Source organism: Erpetoichthys calabaricus, chromosome 3, assembly GCF_900747795.2.
Source record: "Erpetoichthys calabaricus chromosome 3, fErpCal1.3, whole genome shotgun sequence".
Lineage (NCBI taxonomy): Eukaryota > Metazoa > Chordata > Cladistia > Polypteriformes > Polypteridae > Erpetoichthys > Erpetoichthys calabaricus.
Window position 1 is genome coordinate 18265877 of NC_041396.2, and position 20621 is coordinate 18286497.

General features: G+C 45.0%; 1 protein-coding gene across 1 annotated transcript in view; it reads right to left on the reverse strand.

The window, feature by feature from the left end:
- Nucleotides 1–5699: 5699 nt before the first annotated feature.
- The window catches only part of LOC114647661 (E3 ubiquitin-protein ligase SIAH1-like), a 46102-nt gene continuing 31180 nt past the window's right edge, over nucleotides 5700–20621 (reverse strand). The window contains exon 4 of the mRNA XM_028796267.2: nucleotides 5700–6717. Coding sequence (XP_028652100.2) covers nucleotides 5855–6717 — 863 coding nt within the window. The 3' untranslated portion in view covers nucleotides 5700–5854. The remainder of the gene's footprint in view (nucleotides 6718–20621) is intronic.

Sequence of the window (20621 nt, forward strand, 5' to 3'; positions counted from 1 at the left end):
TATCTATCTATCTATCATATAGTGTCTTTCACATCTATCTATCTATCTATCTATCTATCTATCTATCTATCTATCTATCTATCTATCTATCTATCTATCTATCTATCTATTATATAGTGCCTTTCATATCTATCTATCTATCTATCTATCTATCTATCTATCTATCTATCTATCTATCTATCTATCTATCTATCTATCTATCTATCTATCATATAGTGTCTTTCACATCTATCTATCTATCTATCTATCTATCTATCTATCTATCTATCTATCTATCTATCTATCTATCTATCTATCTATCTATCTATCATATAGTGCCTTTTATCTATCTATCTATTATATAGTGCCTTTCATATCTATCTATCTATCTATCTATCTATCTATCTATCTATCTATCTATCTATCTATCTATCTATCTATCTATCTATCTATCTATCATATAGTGCCTTTTATCTATGTATCTATTATATAGTGCCTTTCATATCTATCTATCTATCTATCTATCTATCTATCTATCTATCTATCTATCTATCTATCTCTTATATTGTGCCTTTTCTATCTATCTATCTATCTATCTATCTATCTATCTATCTATCTATCTATCTATCTATCTATCTATCTATCTATCTCTTATATAGTGCCTTTCACATCGATCTGTCTATTGATTGGAAGTTGAACAGTGGTTACTTCTAAAGAGCTGGACTCTCCATCTCTGCCAGTCATCTAAGTTTTTAAATGCCATTTCTGAACTCAGAAGTGGTCACATTCGTCTCCCCAGCTAAGGTCAGGCTGCTGTTGACTGTTGATGTTCAAAGCGGAGATGAATCTTTATAAATGATGGATTATTTCCCCAAAGTGCGTCTAGCACAGAGCAAAGGCCGGTTAAAGATGTCGTCTATCTTGCTGTCTGTGCCGCTAGCCCTTCAGATCAAATCAGCCTTCACAATCAGAGTTGTGCACGTCTCGCCAATCGGTGGGCTTATACAAAATGCTTTTTGACATCCAATCTCCGCCGTTTGCCCACTTGCTTTAGAAGGTCCTCTGTTCATTTGGAAGGTGGACAAGGCTAAAGCTAGAAATATAGCAGACATTAGTCACTTACGTGTGTGTTTGACGTAGCACTTTACACGCGCAGACATCCTCAGTGACTTCATATTTTAATTTGGCTTCAGTTTTCTGAACTTTAAATAAAACTCCGCTAATAAAGTTGTGTTTTTTAAACTACAAGATGCCAGTTCAGTTGTGTGACCCCAAGTGGTACATCATCCCTGCCTGTAAGATATACATATGTAAGTCATGTCAGATTGTTATACAAGTAAAATGATTTGGCATTAAACATGCTATGAATTGCACTCTATCAGCATGTTACAGACCGCCTCGCTGATGCAGATGCCCACGTTTAGCTTTTTGAGTTTAATCTTTTCTATTGAGTTAAAGGATAATCTCACCAGCGAGGTGATGGTGCCACTGATCTGAGTCAGCACCATAGTATTAACCCTACTTGGAACATCTACCTTACAAGCGGGGGATGCCTGGGCGACTCTCATCGATTTTACTCTTTGTAGATGGCCACGAGTCGATTATCATGCACAAGACACGAGAACAGACAGGCGCATTTGAGTATATGTTACCCTATTTAAAGGGAGGCGCATCCTTGTGACCTGAGAGACAGCAGGACTGTCCAGACTACAGCCAGCAGAATGGGGAGGAGCTAGATGTTAGGGGCGGGGCTCGATGTTGGGGGTGGGTGGATGCTCATTTACCATATTACCATATTGGGGAGGGGCTAAATGTTAGGGGTGGGTGGATGCTCACTTACCATATTACCATATTGGGGCGGGGCTCAATGTTGGGGTGGGTGGATGCTCATTTACCATATTACCATATTGGGGTGGGGCTAAATGTTGGGGTGGGTGGATGCTCATTTACCATATTACCATATTGGGGTGGGGCTCCATGTTGGGGGGGGTGGGTGGATGCTCATTTACTATATTACCATATGGGGTGGGGCTCTTTGTTGGGTGGGTGGATACTCATTTATCTTATTACCATATTGGGGCAGGGCTCAATGTTGGAGGTGGGCGGATGCTCATTTACCATATTACCATATTGGGGTGGGGCTCAATGTTAGGGTTGGTGGATGGTCATTTACCATATTACCATATTGGGGCAGGGCTCAATGTTGGAAGTGGGCAGATGCTCATTTACCATATTACCATATTAGGGTGGGGCTCAATGTTGGGGGTGAGTGGATGCTCAATTATCATATTACCATATTGGGGTGGGGCTAAATGTTGAGGGTGGGTGGATGCTCATTTACCATATTACCATATTGGGGCAGGGCTCAATGTTGGGTGGGTGGATGCTCATTTATCTTATTACCATATTGGGGCGGGGCTCAATGTTGGATGTGGGCGGATGCTCATTTACCATATTACCCTATTGGGGCGGGGCTCAATATTGGAGGTGGACGGATGCTCATTTACCATATTACCATATTGGGGCGGGGCTCAATGTTGGGGGTGGGTGGATGCTCATTTACCATATTACCATATTGGGGCGGGACTCAATGTTAGGGTTGGTGGATGCTCATTTACCATATTTCCATATTGGGGTGGGGCTCAATGTAAGGGTTGGTGGATGGTCATTTACCATATTACCATATTGGGGCGGGGCTCAATGTTGGGGGTGGGCGGATGCTCATTTACCATGTTACCATATTGAGGTGGGGCTCAATGTTGGAGGTGGGCGGATGCTCATTTACCATATTACCATATTAGGGTGGGGCTCAATGTTGGGGGGTGGCTGGATGCTCATTAACCATATTACCATATTGGGGCGGGGCTCAACGTTGGGGGTGGGCGGATGCTCATTTACCATATTACCATATTGGGGCGGGGCTCAATGTTAGGGTTGGTGGATGCTCATTTACCATATTACCATATTGGGGTGGGGCTCAATGTTGGGGGTGGCCGGATGCTCATTTACCATATTACCATATTGGGGCGGGGCTCCATGTTGGGGGTGGGTAGATGCTCATTTATCATATTACCATGTAGAATCATACATTTACTGTAAACTATAACACCTTCTGGAGAATTTGCAAAACTACAGCTACACACGAACAAAAAAGATGTTATATTGTCAAGGCCGAAGCTGTATAAGTCAACCTGCCGGCTATGGAGGACCTGAGAAAATACGGAGGGCTTGGATACAAAACAGTAAATTTACAAATTGATATCTTGACAGGGATGATGGATTAACTTATTGTAGCGTCGGTTTACAAGACTCTCTGAAAAACAGGCACTAGATTCATGAAGAGTTAAGAAAACCTAAAGGAATTGGGCTGTATTAGCAGGCTTTATTTATTTATTTATTTGTATTTAATGTTTTTTTAAATAAAAGAAAGCCTTCGTACTTTTATCAAATTATCACCTGCGCTTTTGTAAGTAGCTCCCTATTTAAACTGCCAGCCAGACAGGTGCCTTACGATGATGGTCCGGTCAGGTCAGGTCAGGTCAGGGATCATGTACTGGTACAGTGCGTTGCCACACCCACCACACAAGGAAACAGCTTGGGATTCTGATTTGCAACCCCCCCCCCCCCATGCAGACGCAGTCCAGTCCCACCCTCCGGAAATGACCCTCTATCTATCGCAGCCAGGTGTTATGTGAGCGTCCCCTTGGCCTGGTCCAGCCTCTTGGGTCCTCAACAACAAAGTCATGTGCCTCATTCGGGACTCCGTGAGCAACATAAAGTCAAACCAGCGGTACCCAAGGATTCTCCAAAGAGACACAGAACTGAAGGAGTCCAGTCTTCATCTCGGGTCACTGGATAGCGTCCATGTCTCACAAACAGGGAGCACCAGGACTCTAACGACTTGGACCTTCGTCCTTTTGCAAAGACATCAGGAGCGCCACACACCCCTTTCCAGCGACCTCATGACCCCTCATGTTCTCCCAATCCATCTACTGACTTCATAGGAAGAGTCACCAGATATGAATGTCACCACTAAGGTAAGTAAACCTCTCGACTCAGTCAACACTCTCTCCACAGACAGCCACACTGCTGATGGCCATGCCCAAGAGGTCATTAAAGGTCTGGATGTTGGTTTTTTATCAGGACCCTCTCAAGCCCAGACACTCAGACCCCTCACTCAGTCTCTCCAGAGTCCTGATCAGAACCTCCATTGACTCCGTGAAGATCACAGCATTGACAGCAAAGTCAAGATCCGTGAATCTTTCTTCACCAACAGATGCCCCACAGCCACTGGACTCCATAACCATGCCAGCATTGAACAGAGTAGGAGCAAAAACAGACCCCTGACAGACCCCAGAATCAACTCTGCACTCTGCACAGCACTCACAATACCAGTGGACAGGCCGGCCATGATATCCACCAACTTATAGGGTGGATGTCCCACAAGGCAGCTCAATCAATTGAGTTGAACAAGTCAAGTTGGGGAGCATGCACTGGTACAGAGTGTTGCCGCACCCACTACACGATGAAACAACTTGGGATCCCGGTTGGCAACCCCCCCAGGGCAGACACGCGGTCCAGTCCCACCCTCCAGAAATGACCCTCTATCTGCCGCAGCCAGGTGTTACGTGGGCGCCCCCTTGGCCTGGTCCAGCCACTCGGTTCCTCAGCAATGAGGATCCTGCCAGCCAGATGACCTTCGGGGAATCGCGCCACATGGCCGTGTGTGCCGTAACTGACGCTCCCTCACAATGCAGGTCACGTGCCTCATTCGGGACTCCGTGAGCAACTTAAAGTCAAACCAGCGATACCCAAGGATTCTCCAAAAAAGTAATCCCATGCGAAAGTCAAAGATCTAAATCAGGTTTTTATCCGCAGATCGGAGAAGGCTCAGAGCACTAGGCTGACCTTTGATCCCTTCTTCATATTAATTCAAGGTCACGACCACGGAGACCACACCCCTAGAAACATGGGACCTGACCCTGACAACAGGTCAGGTCAGGTCAGGTTGGGGAGCATACACTGGTACAGCGCATTGCTGCACCCACCACATGACGAAACAGCTTGGTTGGTAACCCCCTAGGCAGACATGCAGTTCAGTCCCACCTTCTATCTGTCGCAGCCAGGTGTTATGTGGGCATCCCCTTGGCCTGGTCCAGCCACTCTGCCAGCCAGATGACCCTCGGGGAAACGCGTCACATGGCCATAGTGCCGTAACTGACGCTCCCTCACAATTCAGGTAATGTGCCTCATTCGGGACTCCATGAGCAACACAAAGTCAAACCAGTGGCACCCCAGGACTCTCCGAAGAGACCCAGTACTGAAGGAGTCCACTAAATGCCAACTCTGACACTGTGGTACTCATTAACGGATTCTCTTGTGAGTGTTTTCTGATCATTATCACTTTAAGCTTCACGCTTTCCTTTTGGGTTACCATTTTATTTTGCCACCCTCTCGGTTTGGTTGACTTATTCTTGCTTGTTTTTCGACTTTTGACTTCATCTCCTGGCTCTTTTACTTTGCTCCTCCCCCATGGCTTGGCATTTCCCATCCGTTGGCACTTTGGCTTCATGTTGGCGCATCACCATAGCCTGATCTTGACTTCTGATTCTCATTTCTTGCCCACTCTGTCCAGCTCTGGCAGTACATAACATAAGAATGAAAAAAAGCCCTTTTGCAAAATAAGACCCCAAATATGAAAAAATATGGCATCACGTTTATTAAATGTAAAGTAGACAAGGTAGCAAAAAACGGAGAAAAATGAAAAACGAAACAAAACAGCTGCAGTTCGGTGGGTGAAACAGGAGAGGGTCGCCACTTTTGACACACATTGGCATATTGTTGCAGAATTTTTAAGTCCAGCCCAGCAGGCAGGTCATCCCTCTTGGTCACTTGGCATGGGGTGGCACGTGGAGATGGTAACATTGATGTCCAGATTGCCACTGTCTTCAAAGAGCTGTGCGATGTTCATGTCAAAGACCAGGCAGTCGCTGTTCATGACCGCCACCGAGATGTCCTCGTGGATGGACAGCGGGGTCGCCTCCCACGTCAGACGCCGGCAGTGGCCGATGAGCTGCAGGCGGTAAATGAAGTTCTTGGCCTGCTTGCGTGTGCCAATTAGTTGAACGATGGCAAAGAACTGCTGGTGCCCGTCAAACTTCTCCAGTTTCTTTAGGACCAGCAAGAAATGAAAGCCGAAGCAGGCCTGCATCAAAACCCAGTTGACAGCCCCTGGCAGGTTGATGTCCCTGGCCAGCAGCACGATGTCCTCTGCTTGGAGCGTCGTGATGGATTTGTGCTTGTGCATTAGGTGCGGAATGATGTCATCCAGCGAGCCTTGCCATTTGCACGAGGCGCCAGGGCATGGGCAAGAGTAGGGTCTGAACTCGCACAGCTCCTCGTGGTCCACTTTCTCACTGTGTGCCAAAGCGACTTTGCAGCCCAGTAAGGCATATCTGCAAGGAAACATTACAAAATGTGCCACTTTCTCCATGGCTAAGTTCCGAATGGAGCCCAGGGGTCCCCGACACGTCGGGCAGCATGTGAGTTTGGGCCGGCAGTTGCTGCAGACCAGGTGGCCGCTCCTGCACTGAAGAATTGGTGGAAGGACGAAGTCAAAGCAGACAGGGCACTCAAACAAGTTGGCCAAGTCGCTGTTGGTTGCAACGGGCGCTTTGGGGGACGGAATGTACTTTAATGTGCCCATTGGGAGGGCTGCGGCCATGTGGCGACTCATTCCTGGAACGGGAAAGGAAGAGAAAAAGCAAAATTCAAAATGAGCGCCCCATAGAAAAAACAAAAGCATGGAAGTGTCACCACTTGAATGGGGGTTGAAAATGAGGATCATGATGTGCCAGTCTGGAGGCTGGCACTGCAGTCTGCATTGAGCATTACATAGCAGGGGCAGAGCCCTACAAGACAAGAACAGAAAAAATGACGGGTCAGGCAAAAGCAATGGAACAACAGTGGAGGAAAACTGAACGACCACCAGGGGGCAACAGTGCATAAGCATAGACAGAACAAATAAGAAGGACGGGCCTGGCAAAATGAATTGACAATGCTGTGAAGAACTGGACTACCACCAGGGGGCAACAGTGCATAAACAGGTGCATCAAATTAAATTATAATATCATTAAAAAGTGAATTTATTTCAGTAATTCAATTCAAAAAGTCAGTCATCATCCAACCCACTGTATCCTAACACAGGGTCACGGGGAGCCAATCCCAGCCAACATAGGGCACAAGGCAGGAACAAATCCCAGGCAGGGCGCCAGCCAACCGCAGGGCACACACACACACACACACACCACACACTACGGACAATTTAGGAATGTCGATGCACCCAACTGGCATGTGTTTGGACTGTGGGAGGAAACCCACGCAGACACAGGGAGAACATGTAAACTTCATGCAGGGAGGACCCGGGGAGCGAACCTCAGGTCTCCTAACTGCAAAGCAGCAGCGCTACCCACTGCGCCACCATGCCGCCCCTTATTGTTATTATTTTATGAATATTGTCATCCATCCATTACACAACCCGCTATATCCTTAACTACAGGGTCACGGGAGTCTGCTGGAGCCAATCCCAGCCAACACAGGGTGCAAGGCAGGAAACAAACCCCGGGCAGGGCACCAGCCCACCGCAGGGCACACACACACACACACACACACACACACACCAAGCACACACTACGGACAATTTAGGATCGCCAATGCACCCAACCTGCATGTCTTTGGACTGTGGGAGGAAACCCACGTAGACACGGGGAGAACATGAAAACCCCACGCAGGGAGGACCCAGGGAGCGAACCTCAGATCTCCTAACCCCAAGGCAGCAGCGCTACCCACTGCGCCACCATGCCGCCCCTTGTTGTTATTATTTTATGAATATTGTCATCCATCCATTATCCAACCCGCTATATCCTTAACTACAGGGTCACGGGGGCCTGCTGAAGCCAATCCCAGCCAACACAGGGTGCAAGACAGGAAACAAACCCCGGGCAGGGCGCCAGCCCATCGCAGGGCACACACAAGCACCAAGCACACACACTAGGGACAATTTAGGATCACCAATGCACCCAACCTGCATGTCTTTGGACTGTGGGAGGAAACCGACGCAGACACGGGGAGAACATGCAAACTCCACGCAGGGAGGACCCGGGAAGCGAACCTCAGGTCTCCTAACTGCGAGGCAGCAGCGCTACCCACTGCGCCACCGTGCCGCCCTGAATTCAAAAAGTGAAACACCTATATTATATAGATTCATTACACACACAGTGATTATCATTCAAGCGTTCATTTCTTTTCATTTTGCTGATTATGGCTTATAGCTAAAGAACACCCAAAATTCAGTATCTCAGAAAATTAGAATATTGTGAAAACTTTCAGTATTGTCGACTCCTGGTGTCCCACTCCACTCCGCTAATGAACCCAAAACACCTGCAATGGGGTCCCAAGCCTTGAAATGGTCTCTCAGTCTGATTCAGTCGGCCACACAATCAGACTGCTGACAGTCATTGACACCCTCCCTCCACAAGGAGGCGAAGCCACTAAAGGTCACTGTTAAAAGAAGCTGGCTGGTCACAGAGTGCCGTATCCTGGCATATTAATGGAAAGTTGAGTGGAAGGAAAAAATGGGGCAGAAAAAAGGTGCACAAGCAACAGGGCTAACCGCAGCCTTGGGAGGATTGTGAAGAATTTGGGGGAGATTCCCAAAAAGTGGACTGCGGCTGGAGTCCGTGCTTCAAGAGCCACCACACACAGACGTGTGCATCCGGGACGTGGGCTACAACTGTCGCAGCATTCCTTGTGTCAGGCCACTCCTGAACCAGAGATGTCGTCAGAAGCGTCTTACCTGGGCTAAGGGGAAAACAGCTCAGTGGTCTTTTCAGATGAAAGTCCATTTTACATTTCATTTGGACATCAAAGAGTCTGGAGGAGGAGTGGAGAGGCACAGAATCCAAGTTACTTGAGGGTCCGGTGTGAAGTTTCCACAGTCAGTGATGATTTGGGGAGCCATGTCATCTGCTGGTGTTGGTCCGCTGTGTTTTAGTAATCGAGTCCAAAATCAGGGCAGCCAGCCATCTACCAGGAAACTTGAGAGCATTTCATGGTTCCCTCTGCTGACAAGCTTTATAGAGATGTTGTTTTCATTTTCCAGCAGGACTTGGCACCTGCCCACACTGCCAAAAGTACCAATAGCTGGTTTAATGACCATGGTGGGTGTCACTGTACTTAGCCCAGCCTGATGTAAAACCCACAGAGAAACTATCAGGAGGAAGATGAGAGACACCAGAGCTGAAGGCTCCTGGGCTTCCATAACACCTCAGCAGTGCCAAAGGCTCATCGCCCCCATGCCAGTAATTCAGGCACAAGAAGCCCCGACTGAGTATTGAGGGTGTACATGGACAGACTTTTCAGTAGGCCAACATTTCTGTATTAAAAATCTTTTTTTTTTTTATTAATCTTATGTAATATTTTAATTTTCTGAGATACTGAATTTTGAGTTTTCATCACCTGTAGCAGTGGTTCTCAAACTGTGGGGTGGGTCCCCCTAGGGGGGCGCGAAGATGTGAAAAAAAGAAAACAAGAATCAAAAATATGAAAAATACATCTACTGAAATCAAAATCAATTTAACTTAAACTACATTCTGATACTAGAAAAATAAATATAGAGTTAGATAAACATCGATAAAAGTTAAGTAGGTATAATAAAATATGCATCTATGATATATCACTACTGCGGTGGGTTGGCACCCTGCCTGAGATTGGTTCCTGCCTTGTGCCCTGTGTTGGCTGAGATTGGCTCCAGCAGACCCCCGTGACCCTGTGTTCAGATTCAGCAGGTTGGAAAATGGATGGATGGATAAATAAAGTATCTATCTATCTATCTATCTATCTATCTATCTATCTATCTATCTATCTATCTATCTATCTATCTATCTATCTATCTATCTATCTATCTATCTATCATATAGTGCCTTTCACATCTAATTCCATTCCAAAAGTGAAACTTGTATATTAGATTCATTCATTCCACACAGACTGATGTATTTCAAATGTTTATTTCTTTTAATGTTGATGATTATAACTGACAAGTAATGAAAGTCCCAAATTCAGTATCTCGGAAAATTTGAATATTGTGAAAAGGTTCAATATTGAAGACACCTGGTGCCACACTCTAATCAGCTAATTAACTCAAAAGCCTTTAAATGGTCTCTCAGTCGAGTTCTGTAGGCTACACAATCATGGGGAAGACTGCTGACTTGACAGTTGTCCAAAAGACGACCATTGACACCTTGCACAAGGAGGGCGAGACACAAAAGGTCATTGCTAAAGAGGCTGGCTGTTCACAGAGCTCTGTGTCCAAGCACATTAATAGAGAGGCGAAGGGAAGGACAAGATGTGGTAGAAAAAAGTGGACAAGCAATAGGGATAACCGCACCCTGGAGAGGATTGTGAAACAAAACCCATTCAAAAACGTGGGGGAGATTCACAAAGAGTGGACTGCAGCTGGAGTCAGTGCTTCAAGAACCACCACACACAGACGTATGCAAGACATGGGTTTCAGCTGTCGCATTCCTTGTGTCAAGCCACTCTTCAACAAGAGACAGCGTTAGAAGTGTCTCACCTTTGGACTGCTGTTGAGTGGTCCAAAGTTATGTTCTCTGATGAAAGTAAATTTTGCATTTTCTTTGGAAATCAAGGTCCCAGAGTCTGGAGGAAGAGAGGAGAGGCACAGAATCCACGTTGCGTGAGGTCCAGTGTAAAGTTTCCACAGTCAGTGATGGGTTGTGGTGCCATGTCATCTGCTGGTGTTGGTCCATTGTGTTTTCTGATCTCCAAGGTCAATGCAGCCGTCTACCAAGAAGTTTTAGAGCACTTCATGCTCCCTGCTGCTGACGAACTTTATGGAGATGCAGATTTCATTTTCCAACAGGACCTGGCATCTGCACACAGTGCCAAAGCTACCAGTACCTGGTTTAAGGACCATGGTATCCCTGTTCTTGATTGGCCAGCAAACTCGCCTGACCTTAACCCCATAGAACATCTATGGGGTATTGTGAAGAGGAAGATGCAATACGCCAGACCCAACAATTCAGAAGAGCTGAAGGCCACTATCAGAGCAACATGGGCTCTCATAACACCTGAGCAGTGCCACAGACTGATCGACTCCATGCCACGCCGCATTGCTGCAGTAATCCAGGCCAAAGGAGCCCCAACTAAATATTGAGTGCTGTACATGCTCATACTTTTCATGTTCATACCTTTCAGTTGGCCAACATTTCTAAAAATCCTTTTTTTGCATTGGTCTTAATTGGTATTCTAATTTTCCGAGATACTGAATTTGGGACTTTCATTAGTTGTCAGTTATAATCATCAACATTAAAAGAAATAAACATTTGAAATACATCAGTCTGTGTGTAATGAATGAATCTAATATACAAGTTTCACTTTTTGAATGGAATTACTGAAATAAATCAACTTTGTCATGATATTCTAATTTTATGACCAGCACCTGTATCTATCTACTGTATCTATCTACAGAAATGAAAGGCACTGTATGATAGATAGATAGATAGATAGATAGATAGATAGATAGATAGATAGATAGATAGATAGATAGATAGATATGAAAGGCACTATATAATAGATAGATAGATAGATAGATAGATAGATAGATAGATAGATAGATAGATAGATAGATAGATAGATAGATAGATAGATAGAAATGAAAGGCACTGTAAGATAGATAGATAGATAGATAGATAGATAGATAGATAGATAGATAGATAGATAGATAGATAGATAGATAGATAGATAGATAGATAGATAGATAGAAATGAAAGGCACTGTAAGATAGATAGATAGATAGATAGATAGATAGATAGATAGATAGATAGATAGATAGATAGATAGATAGATAGATAGATATGAAAGGCACTATATAATAGATAGATAGATAGATAGATAGATAGATAGATAGATAGATAGATAGATAGATAGATAGATAGATAGATAGATAGATAGATAGATAGAGCATTCTCAAATATGAATGGCACTATATATTGATGTAATTCCATACAATATTCTCAAAGACAGAAAACTATAAAATTAGATTATATGAAAAACATTATATAACAGATAAGCATGCCAACAAATATGAAAGGCACTAATAATAATGTTTAATTGTGTGTAATCACATGATTATTGTGTAACTTGTGAGCTGTTTAATCAAACATCAAATCATGTCAGTCAAACCCACTTAGTCCTGAGCAGGGTCATGGAGGTCTGCTATCCCAGTAGCATGAGGCACAAGGCAAGGAACAAACCCTGGACTGTGTGCCAACCCATTGCAGGCCAAAAACACACACAAACACACCCACACACACCAAGCACACACTGGAGCCCATTTAGAATCGCCAGTGCACCTAACCTGCATGTCTTTGGACAGTGGGAGGAAACTGGAGCATCCGGAGGTAACCCACACAGACATGGGGATGAACATGTAAACTCCACACAGGGAGGACCCAGGACGTGAATGCTGGTCTTCTTACTCCGAAGCAGAAGCGGTACCACTGGTTTGCTGTGCTGCCCTGTTCTGTGTTATAATTCAAACTGATTCCATGCCCCTCTCTCAAATTCTTAGTGGCTTAGCTACTCAGATGGCACTCTAAACTGGCCTAGTGTGTGTATGTGCCCTGTTAGGCACTGCCACCCCATCTTTATACCCAAAGATACCAAACAGGCTCTGTATTACCCAGTAAGTGAATTAGGTGGGTTGATTAAGTCTCACCTCAGTACGGTGCAGCAGGTTTCATTTTCTATAAAGGCCCCATTGCTGCTCAGATAGGTGCCACTCTCCAGCACCAGCTCAGATCGGTGCCATTCTCCAGCACCAGCTCAGATCAGTGCCAGTCTCCAGCACCAGAGCAGGTTTCCCACTCATGTCTGGGGTTCGGACCACAGCCACTGCTGACAGTTTCGTGCATGAATGCCAGACCTTCACTGTAATCTTGATGTTTAAAGCAGGGTGTGTGTGTGTGTGTGATTGGTAGGTCCCGGAACCTTCCAAGTGCACAGGGGAGAAGCGAATATAGGAAAACTGTCACCGAGTGGACAAATGGGCACTCAAACCCTTATTCTCTCGATCACATGACAGTGAAAAGACCAATAAATGTAAGCGTGTTTTTGTACACCTGCAAGAATTAGCCCGTCCTGCAGATAAGACACTACTGAGTAAGTGGACCAGATGGTTTGGCTCAGGGGGCGGAGCTTGCACAGACTTCAGACTATAAAAGCTAGTAGAGGTCTCCTTGGTATGGCTGAGAGATGAAGACTCTCTAACTCTTCACTTCTGTGATGTTCATCTTCTGTTTCTCCTCCTACACTCTTCTCAGTGTATTTCACTATCTTTCAACGCCATGTCCCGCACAATTGAATGGAATCCCTCTGCCTGTGTCGACTTGCCCAACGTTTCCACACATGACACTTGCACTGCAGAAGAAGCCTCAAATTCAGACGAATTCAAGAAGTTACAGAGATTTATCGCAGAGCAGACATCCACCATAACAAGCTCTCTAGAAGCCCTCGCCTCCGGAATGCGCGATGGATTGATTGCGGTCAAATCCGACCTGCTATCCCTACACATCAAAGCAGCAGGTCACGAAAACAAAATTGACTCGGTGAAGGCTCAGCTGGAGGCCTTCTGGGACAAGATGGCAGATCTCGAGGACCGCTCCCGTCGTTGCAATATCCGCATCACCGGCCTACCAGAGGGAGCCGAAGGCGACGACCCAAGGAGCTTCCTGCGGTGCCAGCTCCCAGTGTGGCTCCCCACCCTGCCGTCAGGAGACATCAAAATCATGCGTGCCCACCGAATCTCTTCATCCACCTCCTCATCCTCGGCAGTTCCTCGCACATTGATTGTTCACCTCGTCCACTTCGCCGACAGACAACACATTCTGCAGGCTGCCCGTCAGGCACCAGCCCCGCAATACCGAGGATCCACGCTACACTTTTTCCCCGATTTCAGTTCCCGCACGGCACAGAGACGGAAGGCCTACACACCCATCATTCTGCACGCCAGAGCTGCAGGGCTTCAGCCCTATTTGCTCTTCCCAGCCCGACTGAAACTCTCTTTTAGAGACCACCACCAGACATATAACACACCGGAGACGGCATCACACGCTGTGGCCTGCTTCATCACCATGGGGGCACTGCCCCCCACTTCATAAGCTTTGTCTATGTGACATCGTAAATCAATGTAGACCCTCATTTTCAGGAGAAAAGCAGAATTGTCCAGTAAGATGAGCCAGTGTGGTCACTTGTCCTTTATTTATCATGGCCACCAGCTCCATATCCCGGTGATCTTTGCTTCATATATATGCTTCAAGTAGAGGGATTAGGACTCCGCAGGTTTACACTTTACATCTGTTCAATGTCCTGCAACCTAAAATTTTGGTTTGGTTAATGTCTGATAAGGTACTCCGGTTTCCTCCCACAGTCCAAAGACATGCAGGTTAGGTCGATTGGCGATTCTAAATTGGCCCTAGTGTGTGCTTGGTGTGTGTGTGTCCTGCGGTGGGTTGGCACCCTGCCCAGGATTGGTTCCTGCCTTGTGCCCTGTGTTGGCTGGGATTGGCTCCAGCAGACCCCCGTGACCCTGTGTTCAGATTCAGCGGGTTGGAAAATGGATGGATGGATTAATGTCTGATAAAATTTGTTTGACAGTCCAAAACAAATTGGATAATCTTCTCATTAATTAAGTCATCGTGGCTTCAATTGTGGCAATAACGACACTCTCAAGATGCTAAAACTGAATTCCCAGGCTGGCACAGCAACGCCAATCTCTCGACTTCAGGAATGTGGCTTCAATTCCTGACACTGCGGTGGTGGTGGTGGCACATTCTCCTCAGACTCCATAATCTTCTCCAATCTCAAAAAAAAAACTCGGTGACATGTAGACACAAATTTCACATTTCAGAACTAAATTTATGTTGCAGTTTTTTTGCTGTCAATAAAAGGCGCTCACCCACAGAAGGGAATACATGGACTTTGTTGTATGGACTGAAATTTTTGCACGACATTATGGGAGCTAATTTAACATTTTCAAGGTTTAAGAATTTGATTTTGTTCTAGCATTAGAACAGGGGTTCTCAAGGTCGGTCCTGGGGGCCCACTGTGGCTGCGGGTTTTTGTTCCAACCAGCTTCTGTTTTTAATTGAAATCCTGGGCTAATTAAGTGAATGGTTATTTCCCAGATTCTGTGTTTTGGGAACAATATAGAAATTAGAAAACTAAGTTTCCATCCATCCATTTTCCAACCCGCTGAATCCAAACACAGGGTCACGGGGGTCTGCTGGAGCCAATCCCAGCCAACACAGGGCACAAGGCAGGAACCAATTCTGGGCAGGGTGCCAACCCACCACATGAGACACACAGACACACACAAACACACCAAGCACACACTAGGGCCAATTTAGAATCACCAATCCACCTAACCAGCATGTCTTTGGAATGTGGGAGGAAACCGGAGCGCCCGGAGGAAACCCACGCAGACACGGGGAGAACATGCAAACTCCACGCAGGGAGGACCCGGGAAGCGAACCCAGGTCTCCTAACTTTGAGGCAGCAGCGCTACCCACTGTGCCACCCTGCCGCCCCCAACCCGCTGAATCCAAACACAGGGTCACGGGGGGTCTGCTGGAGCCAATCCCAGCCAACACAAAACTAAGTTTGCTAAAATGAAAAAAAAAATTAAATTGTACTAAGCAGTTATATGGGAATGATGTATTTTTTTTCTTTTTAACAATATTTTCATCTTGATGTTCATTGGTTTTTTTCCGGGTGTTCTAATTGTTTAATTAATCCATTGTTTTCTAATTAGTGGGTCTAACGCTAAAGTACAGGTGCTGGTCATAAAAATAGAATATCATGACAAAGTTGATTTATTTCAGTAATTCCATTCAAAAAGTGAAACTTGTATATTAGATTCATTCATTACACACAGACTGATGTATTTCAAATGTTTATTTCTTTTAATGTTGATGATTATAACTGACAACTAATGAAAGTCCCAAATTCAGTATCTCGGAAAATTAGAATATCAATTAAGACCAATGCAAAAAAAAGGATTTTTAGAAATGTTGGCCAACTGAAAGGTATGAACATGAAAAGTATGAGCATGTACAGCACTCAATATTTAGTTGGGGCTCCTTTGGCCTGGATTACTGCAGCAATGCGGCGTGGCATGGAGTCGATCAGTCTGTGGCACTGCTCAGGTGTTATGAGAGCCCATGTTGCTCTGATAGTGGCCTTCAGCTCTTCTTAATTGTTGGGTCTGGCATATTGCATCTTCCTCTTCACAATACCCCATAGATTTTCTATGGGGTTAAGGTCAGGCGAGTTTTCTGGCCAATCAAGAACAGGGATGCCATGGTCCTTAAACCAGGTACTGGTAGCTTTGGCACTGTGTGCAGGTGCCAGGTCCTGTTGGAAAATGAAATCTGCATCTCCATAAAGTTCGTCAGCAGCAGGAAGCATGAAGTGCTCTAAAACTTCCTGGTAGACAGCTGCGTTGACCTTGGACCTCAGAAAACACAATGGACCAACACCAGCAGATGACATGGCACCCCAAACCATCACTGACTGTGGAAACTTTACACTGGACCTTGATTTCCAAAGGAAATGCAAAATTTACTTTCATCAGAGAACATAACTTTGGATCACTCAGCAGCAGTCCAAAGGCGAGATGCTTCTGACGCTGTCTCTTGTTCAAGAGTGGCTTGACACAAGGAATGCGACAGCTGAAACCCATGTCTTGCATACGTCTGTGTGTGGTGGTTCTTGAAGCACTGACTCCAGCTGCAGTCCACTCTTTGTGAATCTCCCCCACATTTTTCAATGGGTTTTGTTTCACAATCCTCTCCAGGGTGCGGTTATCCCTCTTGCTTGTCCACTGTTTTCTACCACATCTTGTCCTTCCCTTCGCTTTTCTATTAATGTGCTTGGACACAGAGCTCTGTGAACAGCCAGCCTCTTTAGCAATGACCTTTTGTGTCTTGCCCTCCTTGTGCAAGGTGTCAATGGTCGTCTTTTGGACAACTGTCAAGTCAGCAGTCTTCCCCCATGATTGTGTAGCCTACAGAACTCGACTGAGAGACCATTTAAAGGCTTTTGAGTTAATTAGCTGATTAGAGTGTGGCACCAGGTGTCTTCAATATTGAACCTTTTCACAATATTCGAATTTTCCGAGATACTGAATTTGGGACTTTCATTAGTTATCAGTTATAATCATCAACATTAAAAGAAATAAACCTTTGAAATACATCAGTCTGTGTGTAATGAATGAATCTAATATACAAGTTTCACTTTTGGAATGGAATTACTGAAATAAATCAACTTTGTCATGATATTCTAATTTTATGACCAGCACCTCTAGTTGCAGCCTTTCACGATTCAGTGTTGTCTGCCTGGGTGTCTGCTCTGCTCGTTTTTAATTATCATTATCAAGATACAATGAAAGGAGCAAACTGCACAGAGAAAGGGCAAAATATAATGAAAACAACAAAAGAGAATTAAGCATTTAAATTTATAGCAAAAGCAGAAATATTTCTAAATGTCTTATACATATAAAAATCATGCTGCTGTGCTTTCTTAATGTAGTATAAGATAAGAGAAAAAATACCAGCTAGTTAATTGAGATCAGAGTTATTAGTTGTCTCTAATTATGAATCTGGTTGAAGCAAAAACCTGAAGCCACAGTGGGCCCCCAGGACCGACCTTGAGAACCCCTGCATTACAACATTAGAACATCTAGATCTAAAAGAGAACAGGCCATTCATCCCAACAAAGCTCGCCAGTCCTGTCCACTTATTTCTTCCAAAAAAACATCAAGTTGAGTTTTGAAAGTCCCTAAAGTCTTACTGTCTATCACACTACTTGGTTGCTTATTCCAAGTGTTTATCGTTCTTTGTGTAAAGAAAAACTTCCTAATGTTTGTGCGAAATTTACCCTTCACAAGTTTCCAACTGTGTCCCCATGCTCTTGATGAACTCATTGTAAAGTCACTGTCTCGATCCACTGGATTGATTGCTTTCCTAATTTTAAACACTTCAGTCAGGTCTCCTCTTAAACTGTAAAGGCTCAGCTCTTTTAACATTTCTCATAACTCACCCCCTGTAGTCCTCTAATCAGCCCAGTCGCTCTTCTCTGGACCTTCTCTAGTGCTGTTATGTCCTTTTCGTACCCTGGAGACCAAAACTACACCCAATACTCCAGATGAGGCCTCACCAGTGTGTTATAAAGACTGAGCAGAACCTCCTGTGACTTGTACTCCACACATCAGGGCGCTATATAACCTGACATTCTGTTAGACTTCTTAATGGCTTCTGAACACTGTCGGGAAGTCGATAGCCTAGAGTCCACTATGACTCCTAAATCCTTCTCATAAGGTTTACCAACCACCCATTATGTACACAAACCTAATATTTTGACTTCCTATGTGTAATACTTTACATTTATTGACATTAAATTTCATCTGCCATAAATCTGCCCATTCTCATGTTGTCAGGCAGAATGGAGATCACATAAATTTGTTGATAAAATATGCGGCTACAGTGACGCAATGCTGAACAACAGGGAACAATCGCAAAAAAAAATCTCAAGTTGCGTAATCCACACGTCAGGTCATTCGGGTGCACATTTACGATATCCAAATCACACAAAAATATGCTTAAAGAAACAAATTCTGGGAAAACGCTCTTTTTAACGAAAGTGGAACCAAGCACATGAATTGTAGACCCACCTCCCCACTATTTCTCATTGGTCAGGAGTCCAGCTCAGTAAATGCTTATTTATTGGCTAACAGTGTACTTCACATGATATTAGCAAAATTACTGAGGCAGAAGTACAACTAAAGATTAAAAATTAAAGAAAAGCAATTGAAAATATTCTGCGGTGGGCTGGCGCCCTGCCCGGGGTTTGTTTCCTGCCTTGCACCCTGTGTTGGCTGGGATTGGCTCCAGCAGACCCCCGTGACCCTGTAGTTAGAATATAGCGGGTTGGATAATCGATGGATGGATGGATGGATGGAAAATATCTGAACGCACAGACTCAGGAGATCAGGGGGTCCACTGGTGCCTGGGTGACATTTAGCCTATACCAGGGGTGTCGAACTTCCGGGCCTGGTGGGCTGCAGGTTTTCATTCTCACCCTTTTCCTGATCAGTGGCCAGTTTTCACTGCTAATTAACTTCTTTTCCCTTCATTTTAATAGCCCTGTTTTTAAGGATTCAGTCCTCTGAATTGATTCTTTTCTCCAGTAAATGACGGGCAAACAGAAATGACACGTGGAACGAGCCAACAGTTGACCAACCCAGGGCTGTCTTAACACATGGGCATGCTGGGCAGTCACCCGGGGGCCCCATACTAATCTTATGTATGCTGTGACTTGCTGAGTGGTTTTGTAGGTAGGGACCCCAGTGCACTGTTTTGCCTGGTGGTCTACAATGCTGTTAAGACGGCTCTGCGCTGACCACTTTTTTAATGAGAAGCGGATTCTTGCTGTTAATTAAACCCGTTATTTAATTCCATGGCTCATTGCGGCTCTCATTCTGCCACAGCAGACATTTCCAAAACTGTTGATATTTCTGTTTTTTTTCTAAGACCATCGTCAAGATGTTTTGGTGACCTGAGCAGACCAGCTTTACCGAGACCTTCACTTTTCTTTAGTTTTAGATATTGTGTGATGAGCACAGGTGAGCTGGTCATGTGGTGGCTTGTTTTGTGTCTCATTATTGTTTGGCTGCTAATTTAGATAAAAGAAACAACTAAGGGGCCTGAGTCAAGTTAATTAAAATGAAGGAAAAAGAAGTCAATTACCAGCCAAAAATGGTCACTAATTAAGAAGATGGTTAGAATGAAAACCTGCAGCCACTGTGGCCCTCCAAGACCTGAGTTTGACACTCCAGGACTATGGGGTCTCTGTCATGTCAATTAAAACGAAGGCAAAGCACGTGAATCAGCAGCAAAAACGGCTCACGTGAATCAGCAGCAAAAACGGCTCACTAATGAAGAAGATGGTTAGAATGAAAACCTGCAGCCACTGCGGCCCACTAGGACCGGTGATGGACACCCCAGAACTAAGGGGTCTGAGTCATGTCAATTTAAATGAAGGCAAAGCAAGTGAATCAGCAGCAAAAACTGGTCACTGATGAAGAAGATGGTTAGAATGAAAACCTGTAGCCACTGCAGCCCACCAGGACCGGTGATGGACACCCCAGAACTAAGGGGTCTGAGTCATGTCAATTAAAATGAAGGCAAAGCAAGTGAATCAGCAGCAAAAACTGGTCACTGATGAAGAAGATGGTTAGAATGAAAACCTGTAGCCACTGCAGCCCACCAGGACCGGTGATGGACACCCCAGAACTAAGGGGTCTGAGTCATGTCAATTAAAATGAAGGCAAAGCAAGTGAATCAGCAGCTAAAACTGGTCACTAATGAAGAAGACGGTTAGAATGAAAACCTGCAGCCACTGCAGCCCACCAGGACCGGTGATGGACACCCCAGAACTAAGGGGTCTGAGTCATGTCAGTTAAAATGAAGGCAAAGCACGTGAATCAGCAGCAAAAACTGGTCACC